The sequence below is a fragment of the Pimephales promelas genome, chromosome 14 (assembly GCF_988280905.1).
Source record: "Pimephales promelas chromosome 14, fPimPro1.hap1.1, whole genome shotgun sequence".
In the NCBI taxonomy this organism is placed as follows: domain Eukaryota; kingdom Metazoa; phylum Chordata; class Actinopteri; order Cypriniformes; family Leuciscidae; genus Pimephales; species Pimephales promelas.
In genome coordinates, this window is record NC_142782.1 from 2,539,976 (window position 1) to 2,555,236 (window position 15,261).

General features: G+C 36.0%; 1 protein-coding gene across 2 annotated transcripts in view; it reads right to left on the reverse strand.

The window, feature by feature from the left end:
• Positions 1–13,827: 13,827 nt before the first annotated feature.
• tcf7l1b (transcription factor 7 like 1b) overlaps positions 13,828–15,261 on the reverse strand; it is an 80,759-nt gene continuing 79,325 nt past the window's right edge. For both annotated transcript variants that reach the window (XM_089119265.1, XM_039674896.2), the window contains exon 12: positions 13,828–14,699. In XM_089119265.1, the coding sequence (XP_088975391.1) occupies positions 14,290–14,699 (410 nt within the window). In that variant the 3' untranslated portion in view covers positions 13,828–14,289. The remainder of the gene's footprint in view (positions 14,700–15,261) is intronic.

Below are 15,261 nucleotides of genomic sequence, written 5' to 3' on the forward strand. Positions count from 1 at the left end.
TCCGTGTTTACACACACAGTGCGCGTGGTGAGAAATGACATGTGGACTGGACTTCCGTGACGGATCTAGTTGTCGTTCAGAACGAAAGGTAATTATATAAGGATCCTATTATCATAGTTTTAATATAATGATCCTACTATCATAGTGAAATTATATATTTTTGCTTTATTTTATTTTTTTCATGACATATGGTTCAATAAAAAAAATGTTCAGAATAGAGTTGAGATTGAGAATGACTTTTAAATTGCGATATGATTAAACGCTGCATGTTTGTATAGGTGCAGTTTTTACATTTTATACTTAATTGTTTACATGTCTGATGTCTTAATGCTACCTAATTTAAAATAATGTCATAAATATAGAAAATGTCATTATGTTTGATCACTTTTACTATCATTTGGGCCTTGGTGAAAAAACACTTTATTTAGTAGGAAACTCTAATTTACTCTATATACTGGGAAGGCCGGGGCAAGTTGTCACAAGCTGAGTGACAGGATTATTATCATTAACTAAATCTAAATATTGGTTGTAAAAACTCTGAACTTAACGAAAATTATGAATGCTGCCTTGCCAATAAACTGAAATGAAATTAGCCCCGCCCTCTTGTTATCTTGTCTTCAAAGCAATGACATCAGACGATGAATAAGGGTCTTCTAGGACCCTTCGAGTCATGACAAGAAAAAAGATTAGTTCATTTTGATGAACGAGTTCGAACAGGAGAGTGACGAACACGCATCACAGAAGAGAGCAAGGCGAGCATTCGTCCTAAAACTTAAACTTTTGTATTTATTTTTTAAATGAGCGATCGTTTCGCTTGATAAGACCCTTATTCATCGTATGGTGTCGTTTAAAGCCCTTTGAAGCTGCACTGAAACTGTCCTTTGGACCTTGAACCGTTTGGACCCTATTGAAGTCCATTATATGGAGAAAATCCTGGAATGTTTTCATCAAAAACCTTAATTTATTTTCGACTAAAGAAAGAAAGACGTGGACATCTTGGATGACATGGGGGTGAGTGAATTATCAGCAAAAGTTTTTTTTTTTTTTTAAGTGAACTGCTCCTTTAATAAACAAACAGGTAATCCAGGGCAAACCATCAGAACATGAACTCAGGACAGGAGCAAGAAACAGCTACACACAACAACGACTGACAACCAACAAGCGCAGAGGTTTACACAGACAAACTACAACAAGGGGGCGGGGCTAATTAGAAACACCTGGAGAGACTAATAAACAAGAAAAACTACAAAGGACTACAAAACATGGCACAGAACAGGAAATAACTAAAGTCCATTTAAGACAAAGAAAACACAAGAGGAATCGTGACAAGATGTGTGTCACTGCCGGATCTGGGAAGTTTGCAGTGACTAACACACACACACACACACACACACACACACACACACACACACACACAAACTTTTGTTTGGCACAAAATCATTTTGCATATTTGCTTAATTATACATTGCTTTTTAGTAACTAGATATCAATTTTACATAGGCCTATACTAAATTATTTTATTTATAACCGTATCCTAAATGTTTGAACAATGTGGTGCCAAGTGTGAAAAACTTAGACATACATTGGCAGTGCTCTGTTTCAGATTATGATAATAATAATTTTCCATTCCAAAGACAGTTTCCAAATAAATTAACAGTAATGTAGGCAGTCTTGTTGCTAAATGAAAGGTTGACATCTGGACTGTAGAGGGCAGTATAAGACCACACACACACAGTTATCAAAGGTTATCACAGTTCTCTCTCTCTCTCTCTCTCTCTCTCTCTCTCTCTCTCTCTCTCTCAGATCCTTTCAATGAGGCTGTGCTAAACTTCAAATGCTTCATGTAATATGAATGTGATCTGTCAGTTGATTTGAATGACTGGTCTCATTCATCACTGAAGTGAACACAATGTTGGCGTTACTAAGAGTAAAAGTGACTGAACTTCAGCTCCACTGCACTGACTCTCTCTCTCTCGGGACGAAAGCATCTCGTCCTGCTGGAGAACAGAACCGACTCTGAATCCACAATGAGCCAGACTCCTCCAAACACAACGCCAAACTCAGAGACATGGCTTGCACGTGTTCCTGACAGAAGAAGAGCGGACGCCGTCCAGCAGATTTATCATGCTTTCTGGTGTCTCTATCACAGCAGATGTCCTCTATAATTTAATAACTCAACTGAAGGCTTTATGTTTCTCCAAGTCTGCTGTCTGGGTTCTTGAAAGAATAGTTTAGCCAAAATGAAACTTCTCTCCTGATTTAGGCTAACGGTGTAGCGATACCCTCATGTCCCGATTCGATATATCACGATACTGAACTAATGATACGATATTATTGCGATAAAAGGTTAACAACAAAATGTAGGCTACCGTTGATTTAAAATGGTGTATTACGTTGTGTGAATGAATGAATAGTCTGTAATTTGTTGCTGGAAACCCAACGCACAAGACTATAGAGACACCAGAATGAACATATTCATGATTCTGAAGCTGAAAATACTGAATTATTTTAGATGAACTGTCACTGACTAGATATATTTCAAATAATCTAGGCCATTTTACTGGTAACATCAGACATTTGGCATTAGCAGGACCCATTGCATTGTTATATATCATGTTCAACATTATAGCCTATATAGTTTAATGTAGTACACTAAAACTCTGAAAACTTGAATTTTTCTCACACAGTAATTTTTATTTTGTGTGAAATATACACAATATATATAGTTGCATTTTTGTATTGTGATATATTGTTACACCAATATCATTTACTTACCCTCATCTCTTTCCTAACAAAACGAAAATCATATTTCTAGTTGTTCTTGTTATTTGGGAAAGTGCAGCGTTCACATTCTGCCTGATGTATATGCTTTTGTAAGAAAATCATTTGTGTTTTTGTAACAACATGAGAGTGAGTAAATGACCTTGTTTTTGTAAAACCACCACATAAAAACTCCTTTGTTTTTCTCTTCCCCGTTCAGACCAAGTGTGTGAGATTATCTTTTCCAATGTAAATATGATCTAAACCATTGGCCTAATCTTTATCTTGTATGACTTTAACGACTGCCATGAATGATTTGTTACAGCGACCAAAGATCTTGCACAACATGCAAATCATGTTAATGTTAATCAATGTTTCACGAAACCCTGCAGCCTCAAATACTCCTAATGATAGTCCTGGCATTTAGTTCTGGAACGATCCCTCTTATTCCTCATCCGCGTTTCCTCCTTTAAGGTCAAATGGTCGTAAATAAAACATTAAGAAGAGGCAGTCTTGGGCACATCGCCAGGACAAACCTGTCTTCACCAACGTAATGTAATGAGAGAGTTGATCAAACAATCAATGAATATGTTATAAGCTTCACTGTAACTGTCAATCATATACAGCATCACTGTGTCATCATAGGTGCAACAACTGAAGGAAAGGACACACACATCTGATGAAGAGGCATTTATAAAAACCCACGTGTGAGAAAAATATTACGCTTGATATTACAGAGATAAAACTTTTTTTTAACTAGCCTATTATTAATGTAAAATAAAGGGCCTATTATAATTGATATCAATTATATATCGATTATATAATGTCACTTAATTAAAGCGAAATTATTAAAATGTTGTGTTTTGTGTACCCATGCTGTAAAAAAATTTATTGTTGGTTTAACTTAAAGTAAATAACCTGGTTGCCTTGACATTTTGAGTTCCTTGAAACTTTTTTTTATAATATAAAGAAAGAGATTGGTGTAATTAAAAGTAACGGAAATATTACATTCTCTGGAAAACATTAATTATCTAGGTTGATTGATTTGACAAAGTTGCGATAATAAATCATGAGGGGCTAATGAGGAGTTGAGAAACCCTTGTTATAGCGACACCGCTGGCCGTTAAGTGAACTGCAGCTCGAACACACAAAACGCACACGAGAATGACCGTGATTCAAAGCCCAAACTAAGTTCTTTTCGTTATTTGCATAAAAAGAAGTTGGAAATAACGTTTTCGCGATAGGCTGACTAAGTTCGCGAACGCGAACATCCAGATGACGTCACGCGGCTGAGAGCGACGGTTAGATGAATACGTGAATATTTTTTTATTATTTTTTTATATATATATATATATTTTTTTGTATTTGTTTTGTTTTTGTTTTTTTCTTGCTTCTGTTTTTGGTATGGTTTTGTCTGTACAAATGCTTGATTGTATATTGATGTTCTTCTTGTTTGTACTATTGTTATCAATAAAAAAATAGGCTACAATAAAATAAAAAAAATGAATACGTGAATATGTGCTGCGATTTCCTCTCAATTACACAATAAACACACAATACAATGACAGCGATGAGAAAACAGCAGGTAAGCATCTGATTATAGTGATGTGGATGTTTGTACCAGCTCTGCGATTCATCTGCATCATGTCGAAGGAGATGAAAGTCATTAAAAATTACACTAGTTCTGACGAAACGAGACTAGGCTATTTGTTGTAGTTAACTTGTTTAATCATTGAACAAGTTAACTATCTTAACTACTAGGCTACTAACTGCCAGTCTGTCAAATCATTTTGATTTTCCCGGCAAAAACGTCGCGAGTCCCTTCACATAAAAAACATCATCATGGAAGGTCTCGTTTTTTTTAAGCTTCGACACAAGCTGTTAAGCAATAAAAAACGACGAATACATGCAAATTATGACACAGGCAGCCCCTTTTATGTTAAAAATAGATTTTTTTTTCAATAACTTGAGAACATTGACAGGCCTAAAAATAGACATTTTGTTAAAATATTTTTCTTTTCTCAGCCCTGAACTCTTTGAAAACCCCTAGTATTCATTTTGTATAATATAACCATAGCCTACTTTTCAAATAAACTACCATTTAAATGTTTAAACTCTTTGACTGAATCATGCGCATTATCTTTAGGCTTCTGCATGCATCTATGTAATTTATGTTATCCTATTGTTATTTTTCTGAGTGAGTTTGCATACACTCCTTCAATAATGTTCAAAAGCGCCTCGTGATTTGGGAATGAACTCAAATGAGCTCAAAGAAGAGAATATTTTAAAACTTTTGACTGAACAAAATCAGTCTTTGTTCTGAATCCGCAAAGCTGAGAGCTGAAGGACAGTGAAAGGCATAAACTGCTCATGAACCGTCATTGTGCACCGTGTATGAATCCTCAAGATCAAGTCAAGTTTTTAGCCTCACATCATAGAAAACCATTAATAAAGCCATGAAAGAAACTCCTCTCACATTGAACCTGAAGTCTTATTCAGTCTATTTCCTGTCGTGACATACAGCAAGTTTCATCAATCGCACAGATACGGCTGCAACAAGCATAAATCGGTTCAGAACGATCTTCTGAAAATGCTAATCTAGCCACGAATTTAATTTCCCGTGCCATTTATACACCAAAAATAGTTTTTGCGTGTGTAAACAGACTTTTAACCGTATTTAATTTTACATCAATAAACATATCTGATATAATATTAATTTACTCACCTTTTGAAGTAGATCTGTTTTGCTCAGTTGTAGTACACTGACAGTCAACAATCACAGCAGTATGATCAATCAAAGCTCATCATAACCAGCTCTTCCACAAGAAAGTTCATACTATTTTATAGAAGCTGCACTTCATTCACACAAACATGAAACACCATCATGGTAACATGTTGAAATTTTAAAAATGCAATAAGCATTAATTTAACAACATTAAATGTAAAATAAAACCCTAATGTACATAACTGATTAGAAAAAAAAATATGAAGAAACAGTTAAAATACATTAAACGTGAAGTGTCACAGGGAATTGTGGGAATGTCAATTTACATTTTTTTTCACTGTAAATTATACAATTGTTCTTTTTAACTGTAAGTTTAACGGTATTTTACTGTAAAATTACATTAAATGTACCATTATTTATACAACAGTTATTTACCGTATATAAGGAAGCTTTCTGTTAACCAATCAACCGTTTTTTACAGTCTTTTACTGTTAAAATCACGATCGTTTTACAGTAGCCTATACACAACTAATCCTACTCAAAAGATTTACAGTGCATAGCATATAAGCATATGCACGCAAAAAAAACATCTTTGGCGTATAAATAGCATGATAAATTAAATTCGTGGTGTACGCTCTTCATGTGATGGTGTTTTTAAACCACGTTATTTCTCCTCTTAGAGACGCTCTGTTCATTTGGCCTCCAGACTCGAGCTGATGTGTGTATTGTCTTGTCTTGATATTGATTGTGGAGTGGAGGAATGTAAACAGTGGTGAGACACATGAAAGGCCAAACCTGGCCCGGATGCGGGATCAAAGCGCGCTGTTGACGGCAGGGATTGGCCAGGGGCCAGACAGAGCTAATGAGCTGATTAACATGTATTAATTCTGACCTGTGAGGAGCAGACAGATGTCTCTTATGAGAGACTGTTCAATGCACACATTTAAAGGAGAAGGTCCTGCTGGCCGCATCTGATTATTAAACTCACTATCATACAAATCAAAAGCTAAGACAATGTCAGACAATGTGTCATTTTTGCAATGAAGAATTAAAAAATAATAATAATAATAATTGATGTGGGATGTACACAGACAGCCATATTAATCATAAAATCAAAGCATCTTTATTGTTATCGTTTGGAGGATTGGGAGGAGAGGAGTGGGGAACGAGAAAGGGTAAAAGATGTTACGATTATCTTAAAACACTCAACACACACACATTCAAATGATAAGGTCTTTCTTTTCTTTACCTTTTTTTGTTTTGTTTCTTTCTTTTTCTTGGTCTATCCTTAATTATATACTCTAAACAATGCTGGGTCGTTTGAACCCAGAACTGGGTTAAATATGGACAAACCCAAATGTTGGGTTAAAAATGTAATTTAAAATTTTTACCCAACTTCAACTTTCACTTTCAACTGTACATTTTTTAATGATATTTTTAACCCAAATTTGGGTTTGTCCATTTTTGACCCAAATTTGGGTTGAAATAACTCTGTATTGTTGTTTGTCTGTGTTTTGTTTTTGTTCTTTTGTTGATATTTGTATTTTGTAAAGATTTCTATATGTATTCCTGCAATAAAAAAAAAACACGCAAACAAAAAGCATTTGGCAATAGAAGGGTTAAATAAGTACAGTATACATTTTATTTTGAATACTACAAATATTTTTTATTATATATATGGCATTCCAAGAGTGCTGATATTTCACATTACAGATGCAGTGATGTACAAATCAACAAGAAATTTCAAATAAGTTTATTTTTGAACTTTCTATTTATCCTATTCAAAAAATGTATCCTATACAAATATGAAGTAGCACAACTGCGATCAATTCATCATATTAGAGTGATTTCTGAAGGATCATGAGTAATGATGATGAAAATTCAGCTTTATCACAGGAATAAATTACATTTTGATCAAATAAATGCAGCATTGGTGAGCAGAAGAGAAAATTAAAAAATAGAAATCTTTAAATATTATAAATGTTTCATAATTGTATATATATATATAATTATTGTGTAAATATTATTTTATAATTAAATAAATACTGAAAAATAAAAAAAATGTAAAATCAGAATTATGAGGGGGGGGGGAAAGAATTCTCAAAGTTGTGAGAAGTAAACAGAAGTCGATTTCCTTAACCCTAAAACCATATTCTGGACAAATGTGGGCAAAATAGTTTTGATTTATTTGTAAAAAATACTTCCCTTGATCTGAGCGGTACAAGACTTGGCTACTTTTCCTAAGTTTGCCTCCTGAACACACATTTTTTGACTCAATTCTACAATGTTAAGTGGGTGAAAAAAAACTCCTTAATCTTGTATTTGGGTCAAAAATGGGCACCCATAGAAATGTATGGGAAAAACTGTAATTAAATAAGCCAAAATAAGACACCAGGTGACAGCAAAGACACTTCAGCTTTGGGTTTTAGCTCTAAGAGCTTATTGCAGTGATATTTTAATTTACACTCTAAAAAATGCTGGGTTGTTTTAACCCAACTTTGGGTCAAATATGGACTAACCCAGCCGTTGGGTTAAATTTTTACATTACATTTTTAACCCAACATTTCGGGTTTGTCCATATTTGACCCAAAATTGGGTTAAAACAACCCAGCATTTTTTAGAGTGTAGTTTAAAAAAAATAAGCATAATTTACATAGAAAATATGGTACTTTTTGAAGTAAATAAATTAAAAAAAAACCCCAAATAAAAAACAAACACCATAAATGGATAGACAAAACTTTATCGAAGACAGTGATATAACATTTATAATAAATAAAAATCAGGATTACACCTGAGTCCTCTGTGCCCACATTTGTCCACAATTACAGGATTAATTAAGGCTATATAAAGTGAATACAGTTTGAGGGCTACTCTTTAGGGAAAACATCATTGTTATTTCATAATTAAATAAATGTGTATTAAACTATAATCACATAATTTACATTTAATTATATAATTAAAACTAAATAACAAAATATTTTTTAAATATAAATATATATAATATATAATAAAATATATACTATTTATGAGCACAAAAATATACAAATGATTCAATTTAAATTATAAAACCCCAAATTAATACAAAAAAATATATATATTACTGCTTAAAACACTAGCAAGGCGTACTCGACACATGCATTTAATAATAAAATGTCTGCCAAGTACAGAACTGAGGATTCATAACAAGCGGGAGAATAATCACACACACTTTCTGCAGCCCATCTCTCTAACAGGCCAGTCACATTACAGTCACTCAGCCCGCTCGTGTGTGTGTGTGTGTGTGTGACATATAGAGAATAGGCCAGCGCTTCAGAGTCCTGTAGCCTTAAGGAGCCACGCTTTCTCTGTTGTCTGACAACTCATTACCTTTAATTTGGTTGATGGGTCTAGAGCTGAGGGTATACACACACACACACACACACACACACACACACACAAGGGTCCCAGAGAGCATCGCAGGGCCCAGGATGATGCAAGGCATATTCCTCACTTCTCTAATGACTGCAGAGCAAAATAAAATATAAGCCTTTGTGTGTGTGTGTGTGTGTGTGTGTGTGTGTGTGACTGACAGGTCTGTTCCTTACCTGAGGGCAGAGAGGGAAATGAGCACTCAACGTGTGTCAACCTGTCCGTCTGCACACACACACACACACACATCTCAGAGAGAGGGCAGAGCAACAGTGTGCTGTTAGTTGAGTCATATGGGAACCAACACACACTGTAAGACATCATTAAGCAATTAGCGATAATGATGCGTTGGATTTTCCTCATGCTGGACTTGATTGGCTGTGCTGCCAGTGTGAAGCGCAACGTTAACATTCCTCTCTGAGTTATGGCACATTAATATTATTCAGTGCACACACACACACACACACGTTCATGATGGGCGGCTGAGTGTATTAGAGCGGCTGTTGTGCACAAATGAGCTTCGGCGAGGCTAATTTTGGCCCGTTTTGAGATTTGGAAGATTATTCTTCCCACCACATTCTGAGTTTATATCTTTACATCTTAAACTCAGAACTCACACGCTGTGAGATATGAACTCGGAATTGTGAGAAACAAATGAAATAAAAAGTTGCAATTACGTCTTTATTTTTTTAAATTCTATAAACTGAATCGCAGGAAGCAAACTCTGAGTGTATCAGTTTTCAACCCGATCTCACGACCAAGTCGTACGAATTCGACGAATGATTAAAAAGTGGCTAATTCGTAACAATTCACACGACCTCACTCGTACGAATTCATAAGATTTTGCTAAATCGTACATATTTTACGAATTTAATTCGTACGAATGACCTACCCCTTACCCCGCCCCTTAACCTAACCATCACGTGAGTTTAGACAAATCGTACGAATTAGACACTTTTTCATCATGCGTCGAATTCGTACGAATTGGTCGTGAGATAGTGTTGGTATATTAGATCTGCGCATTCGCTCTTAAAGTGACAGCAGCCTAATATTCCTGATGTCTGTTTTATTAAATGCTAATCAAACAACTAAAGACAAATAAAACATTCATTTATTGCTCTTGACTGAATAACTTTTCTAAGGATTAATTAATAAGGGTGTTTAATTTATAGAGGGAAGACTGGTGTTATTTTACATTTGCATACTTTTTGATTTCGATTACTTTTTGATTATTTTTTCGAATTTTATAACTGACTGTATACTTGCCTTTAATAATGCTTTAAATTTGTATTAGTTATGCTAGTTTTGGCTGTGGTATCGAAATTGGAATGGAGAATTGTGAATTTTCACTGGTAATCTAAAATTTTAGTGTCATTAGTGCCTGTTTTTGCAAAAATCGTTTCATGGCCCGGAAAAAAAAATATATAAAAATATAATAAAAAAAATATTGGCCAGTACATTTTCTTAAAGTCTAAAACTGATATATTTAAAAAAAAAAAAAATTTCCTTGGAAAAAAAATCATGTCTTATCTTGAATGTAACTCGACACCCAGCTTAGATAATTGTTTTGGTGTAGCTTGAATACTAAATCCCGCTGCTATGTGCAAGATAGGATAAAAGCAGTTTGTTGCCATCAAGTAATACATTTATTTGTATAGCACTTTTCATAGTAGGTGCTGCGAAATTTAAAAATACTACTTTTATTGTGTCACGAAATGTAGTTTTAAAAGTTTTCCAGTCGAGAACTTTACACATAGAAGTTTAAAGACGTTAATGATTCATTATAACGTAGTTCAAACGTCTTCTATGATAAGGTGATTTTCTCTGATTTGTAACCAGGCACTAAAGCGAATACCCATAAAACTAGCTTTGAACCAATCAGATTGATTGCGTCCTAAGCTGGGATCCATCTCTTCAGTGGGACTCATCTCTTCACCACACCGGATCACACTGAGATGTGACGTGAGCAACCTTTCTTAGTAGCTGTGCCTAGCCAAATCTGAACTGAAATCTGAAACGAATCTTGTTGAAATATTTTGTCCTGTTGCTTTTTTGGACTCTCTATCTATGGGCTTCTCCTTGACTTTATGCTTCAGTATCCACCTGATTGCCTCATAGACAGTAAAAGATTGTCCGCGAGCTTCTCCTCCTGCCTATACGGTAACTTCTCTACTGTGCGACGGAGAGTCGTGTGTTATGACGCAATTGTTAGCCTATTTTTACAAAAAACGGCTTCTATGGGGCCATAACGTAAGATACAAAGTAATGGAGCCTTTTATAACATTATTGTGTTTCTTTAGAAATAAATAATGGACAAATGGAGTCTTTAAACGCCTCAGATGTAAAGTTATTCGCTGTTAAAAGTGACGCCAAAATGAATGGGAGTCAGTGGAATGCTAACAGCAGGTGATGGTCTGCTAGCCAGTGGCGGCCCGCGGGGAGACTTGGATGGATTACCCCCTTGATCCTGACGCGACTCTCACCCAGAGACTGTAAATTACATGTCCGTAGTGTCTGTGACGTCACCTGTATGTTTCTGAAGAGCATTTCTAAAGCCCAAAGTGGGCGGAGCCGGCCGTCGCCATCTTGGCCGCGCGTCACTCCCGGATAAACGGATTAGCTGAGGAGACATGACGCTAACAGACGGCTAGTAGTGATATCAGCGGCAATCCACCTGTTACTCAAGTGGCCACGCCCTTAATTATGCAGAACTTTAAGGCTTAATATAATTTAAACGGATGAGTTATACAAAAATGCACCCCCCTCACAGTCATCGTGAAGGGCATAATTAGCTACATAGACCAAAACCACTTTGCCCCAGGCCATAGACATATACACTAGACCTCACCTTGGCTACGGCAGTTCATTGGAACGAATGCGTCAAAAGAGCCGCCATCTTGAAACAGGGGAGCCCCTCCACTTTAATGCATCAGCCTCAATGTAGTAGACACAGGTCTAACGGAAATAAAATCACCATAAATCATCATGAATGCGATTTTTCTTGTTTTTTTTGGTTTGTTCCAACGGTCAGACATGTATTTATCATTGATTCCAGAAAGACATTTTTTTTTTAAACATTCTTCCTAGTTCAGATTTCATCCGTGAACATCATACGCTGCACAAAAGTCCGCCACCATCAATGAATTCGAAGTAAAGGTAGAGATAGCAGCGTTACCTAGCTACTTCCTATGACAAGAACCCTGTTCCAAGATGGCGGCGGTTTTGACGCATACTTAGAACCCCAAGTTGAGGTCTATGGCCCCAGGCTGTAAACATGTTTGTTTCCGCTGTAAAGTTGGGGGTTTATGAGATTGATGAATTGTTTATTAGGATAGAACCATATTTGGCTATTTGAAAATCTGAAATCCGAGTGTGCATTGAGAAACATTGAGAAAATCGCCGCGATTGTGCATCAACACTCTCAAAAATGAAATATTTATATATTTAAGGTAGCAAAATTAGAAAATATCTTCACGGAACATGATCTTTACTTAATATCCTAATGATTTTTGGCCATAGGTACACCCGTGCGACCTGTGTCTCACACACACACACGAGGTGTGTGAAGGGTGTCGTCACCTCCGCTCGCTGAGGGAAGTGTGAAGCGTTCTTGGCATCTCTGGTCGCTCCTAAAGCCCCTAAAAAGCAGAGGACTCTACCTTGTGTATTTCTCACTAATTGAAAAGCCTAATGAGGTCCCTGGAGCTCCATCCTATTACCGCGCACTTCATTACAGCGCCAGCGTCAGCCAACACACACAAGCCGAGAGAAAACGGGAAGGCAGGGTCTGACCTGCTTTTTTGTCGTTGTTTTGGGACTTTGCATTCCAGGAAGGAACAGATGTCTATTATTTTTTTTAAAGCGTGTTTATTCTTGGCAGACATTTTTGTTGCTCTGGCTCATCTGTTTATTTTCCAGTGCGGTTCGCCTAAATTCCAGCTATTAAAGATTTAACTCGAATTCCTCTTCTATCAGCAGGGTTTCTCCAGCAGTTTATTATGCCATCGTTCTGTGCTCTAGATGTTGCTTTTAGAGGATTATAAAAATCTCGACATTTCTGAGGTAACATAATCAGGCGCTTCCCACGAAAATGCCACATTTTGGTGTTCCGTGACTTAAAGAGGAAATAATCTTACATTTTTAGTTGTGAAATATTAGATAAACTAATATTTATCTAATAAACTGAAAAGTATTTTGGTTTATCGTGGTCTATTTGGAAGGTCTTGACCTCTTCAGCAATAGGGGACTATACATTCAGCAATTTGTGATTAAATTCAATTTATTGTTGTAAATAAATTAGTTAGTAGTTATAGTAATTACTTTATATTCAGTGCAACCCCGTTACTGCATGATTGTTCCTCATACAAAAGAAAAATAAACATTTTTTCTTTAACAAAATGTAATGTTGATTACATTATTCAAGATCAACTTTAAAGTTATTGTAATACAGTACAAATAGTCTAAGATTTAGTTTTGGGAATGATTTGGAAGAAATGCATTAAATTGAGATATTCGTGTTCCAAAAAATTATATATCAAATGTTGTTCAACTTTGCTCATGCATCATCATCATCATAAAAAACAACTGTTTTCAACATTTGATAAATTGATTTCTGAAGGATCATGTGACACTGAAGAATGATGCTGAAAATTCAGCTTTGATCACTGGAATAAATTACATCTTAACATATATGCACATAGAAAACAGTTATTTTAAATGGTAATAATATTTCACAATATTAGTGTTTTTACTGTATTTTTAATCAAATAAATGCAGCCTTGGTGAGAATAAGAGACTTCTTTCAAAAGCGTTTTTTTTATTAATCTCCTACTAAGGGACTTAGAATTTAGGCTACATTCCAATAATATTTATTTATTTCCATAACGTATCCATGCCTGATAATAAACGTAACCCCAAGAAGACAACAACATCCATTTTTAGAAACAATTTACAAGTTTTATTTATCAAGTTCACACACTTCAAAACTGGGGCAAGGGGGGGGTTCATTGCAAAGAGGTCTAATAAATTGCCAGTACTATGAATTAAAACTCCAAAAAACTACCATTAATTACAGTCAAGCTTAAATGTTCTCGTTCCTTCTCGTTTTTTAAAAGTAGTTTTTAATACATGTATTTTTTTTTTTATTATACAAGATTACTGAATAAATGCATCAAATAAGAAACCAGTTCCAAAGTAGACGTTACAAAAAAATACATTGTTTTATACAGACAACAGAAAAGCGGATGATCAAATATTGACCAATAATAATATTTATTTCCTTTTCTCACTTATCAAAAAAGTTAACCTGACATCTATTTCTCAAAAAAAAAAAAGGTAAAAAAGCAATATACAGCATTATTTAAAAGACATTAAGAAAGAATTGCTTTAGAAGAGAGTCAGTCAGCTGATTTGGTTACCAAAGAGAGTGGCTGAGACTGGAACAAAGCATGATGGGAGTGATGGTACGGGGAGGGCGGAGACAAAAGAGAGGCATGCAGGGAAGAAAAGGGGAGTGGCCTAGACAGAAGAGGCGGAGTTAACTGACTGCCTGATGATGATGATGATGATGAGGAAGGAGGGGGTTTGGCCAGCAGAGGGTAGTGGTGTTGGCGATCGGGTTTGGTGGTGAGGGACAGCGGTTGGGCCTGCTCCGAGTGTGTGGGGGCCGGGGCCGCGGGCGAGGCCAGGGCCGCCGAGGGCGTGGCCGGGGAGTCCAGCATGCTCCCGTGGGAGGAGCCAGGGCTGTCAATCATCTTCTCCTGAGGGAGGTACTGTGCACACGGCTTCTTGTTCCGCGCTGAGAAATCTGAGAAGACGGAAAACGCTTCGTCAGTGGCAGGAATGTATCACTTTATAACTTTGGATTTTGCTCGGGGAATTCACAAGGAGAAAACATGTGGGTTTGGGGGACCCCAGAAACACTGAAGTCACGACACACTCGCTGAAATCATCACAAATAGTATATTTTACAGATGAAAAAAATCACATCATCAATGGCAAGAATTTGTACAAGTGCTGTCAAATGAAATACTTTAAGGACTACAATCAGAGATCTCACTTATTAAACAATATCTTATCTTTCAAATTCTAAAAAAGGTAAATGGGTCAATAAAAATAATCTAATTAGACAAAATGGTACAAATACAGTGCAGCAGATGCAATAACTGGTAACTTTAAGGCCTGTTCACACCGGGACGAATTTCGCGCGTGATATTCGTCGACGTTTAACGCCTCGTGACTTAACAATGGGCGCCAATGTGAGTGTTCACACCGACGCGAAAAACGCCACGTGTAAAAGCGTCATTTTTAAAAAAAACGACTCGGGTTCGTTTTTTAGGTTCAAAACCTATCCGACCAATCAGACTGAA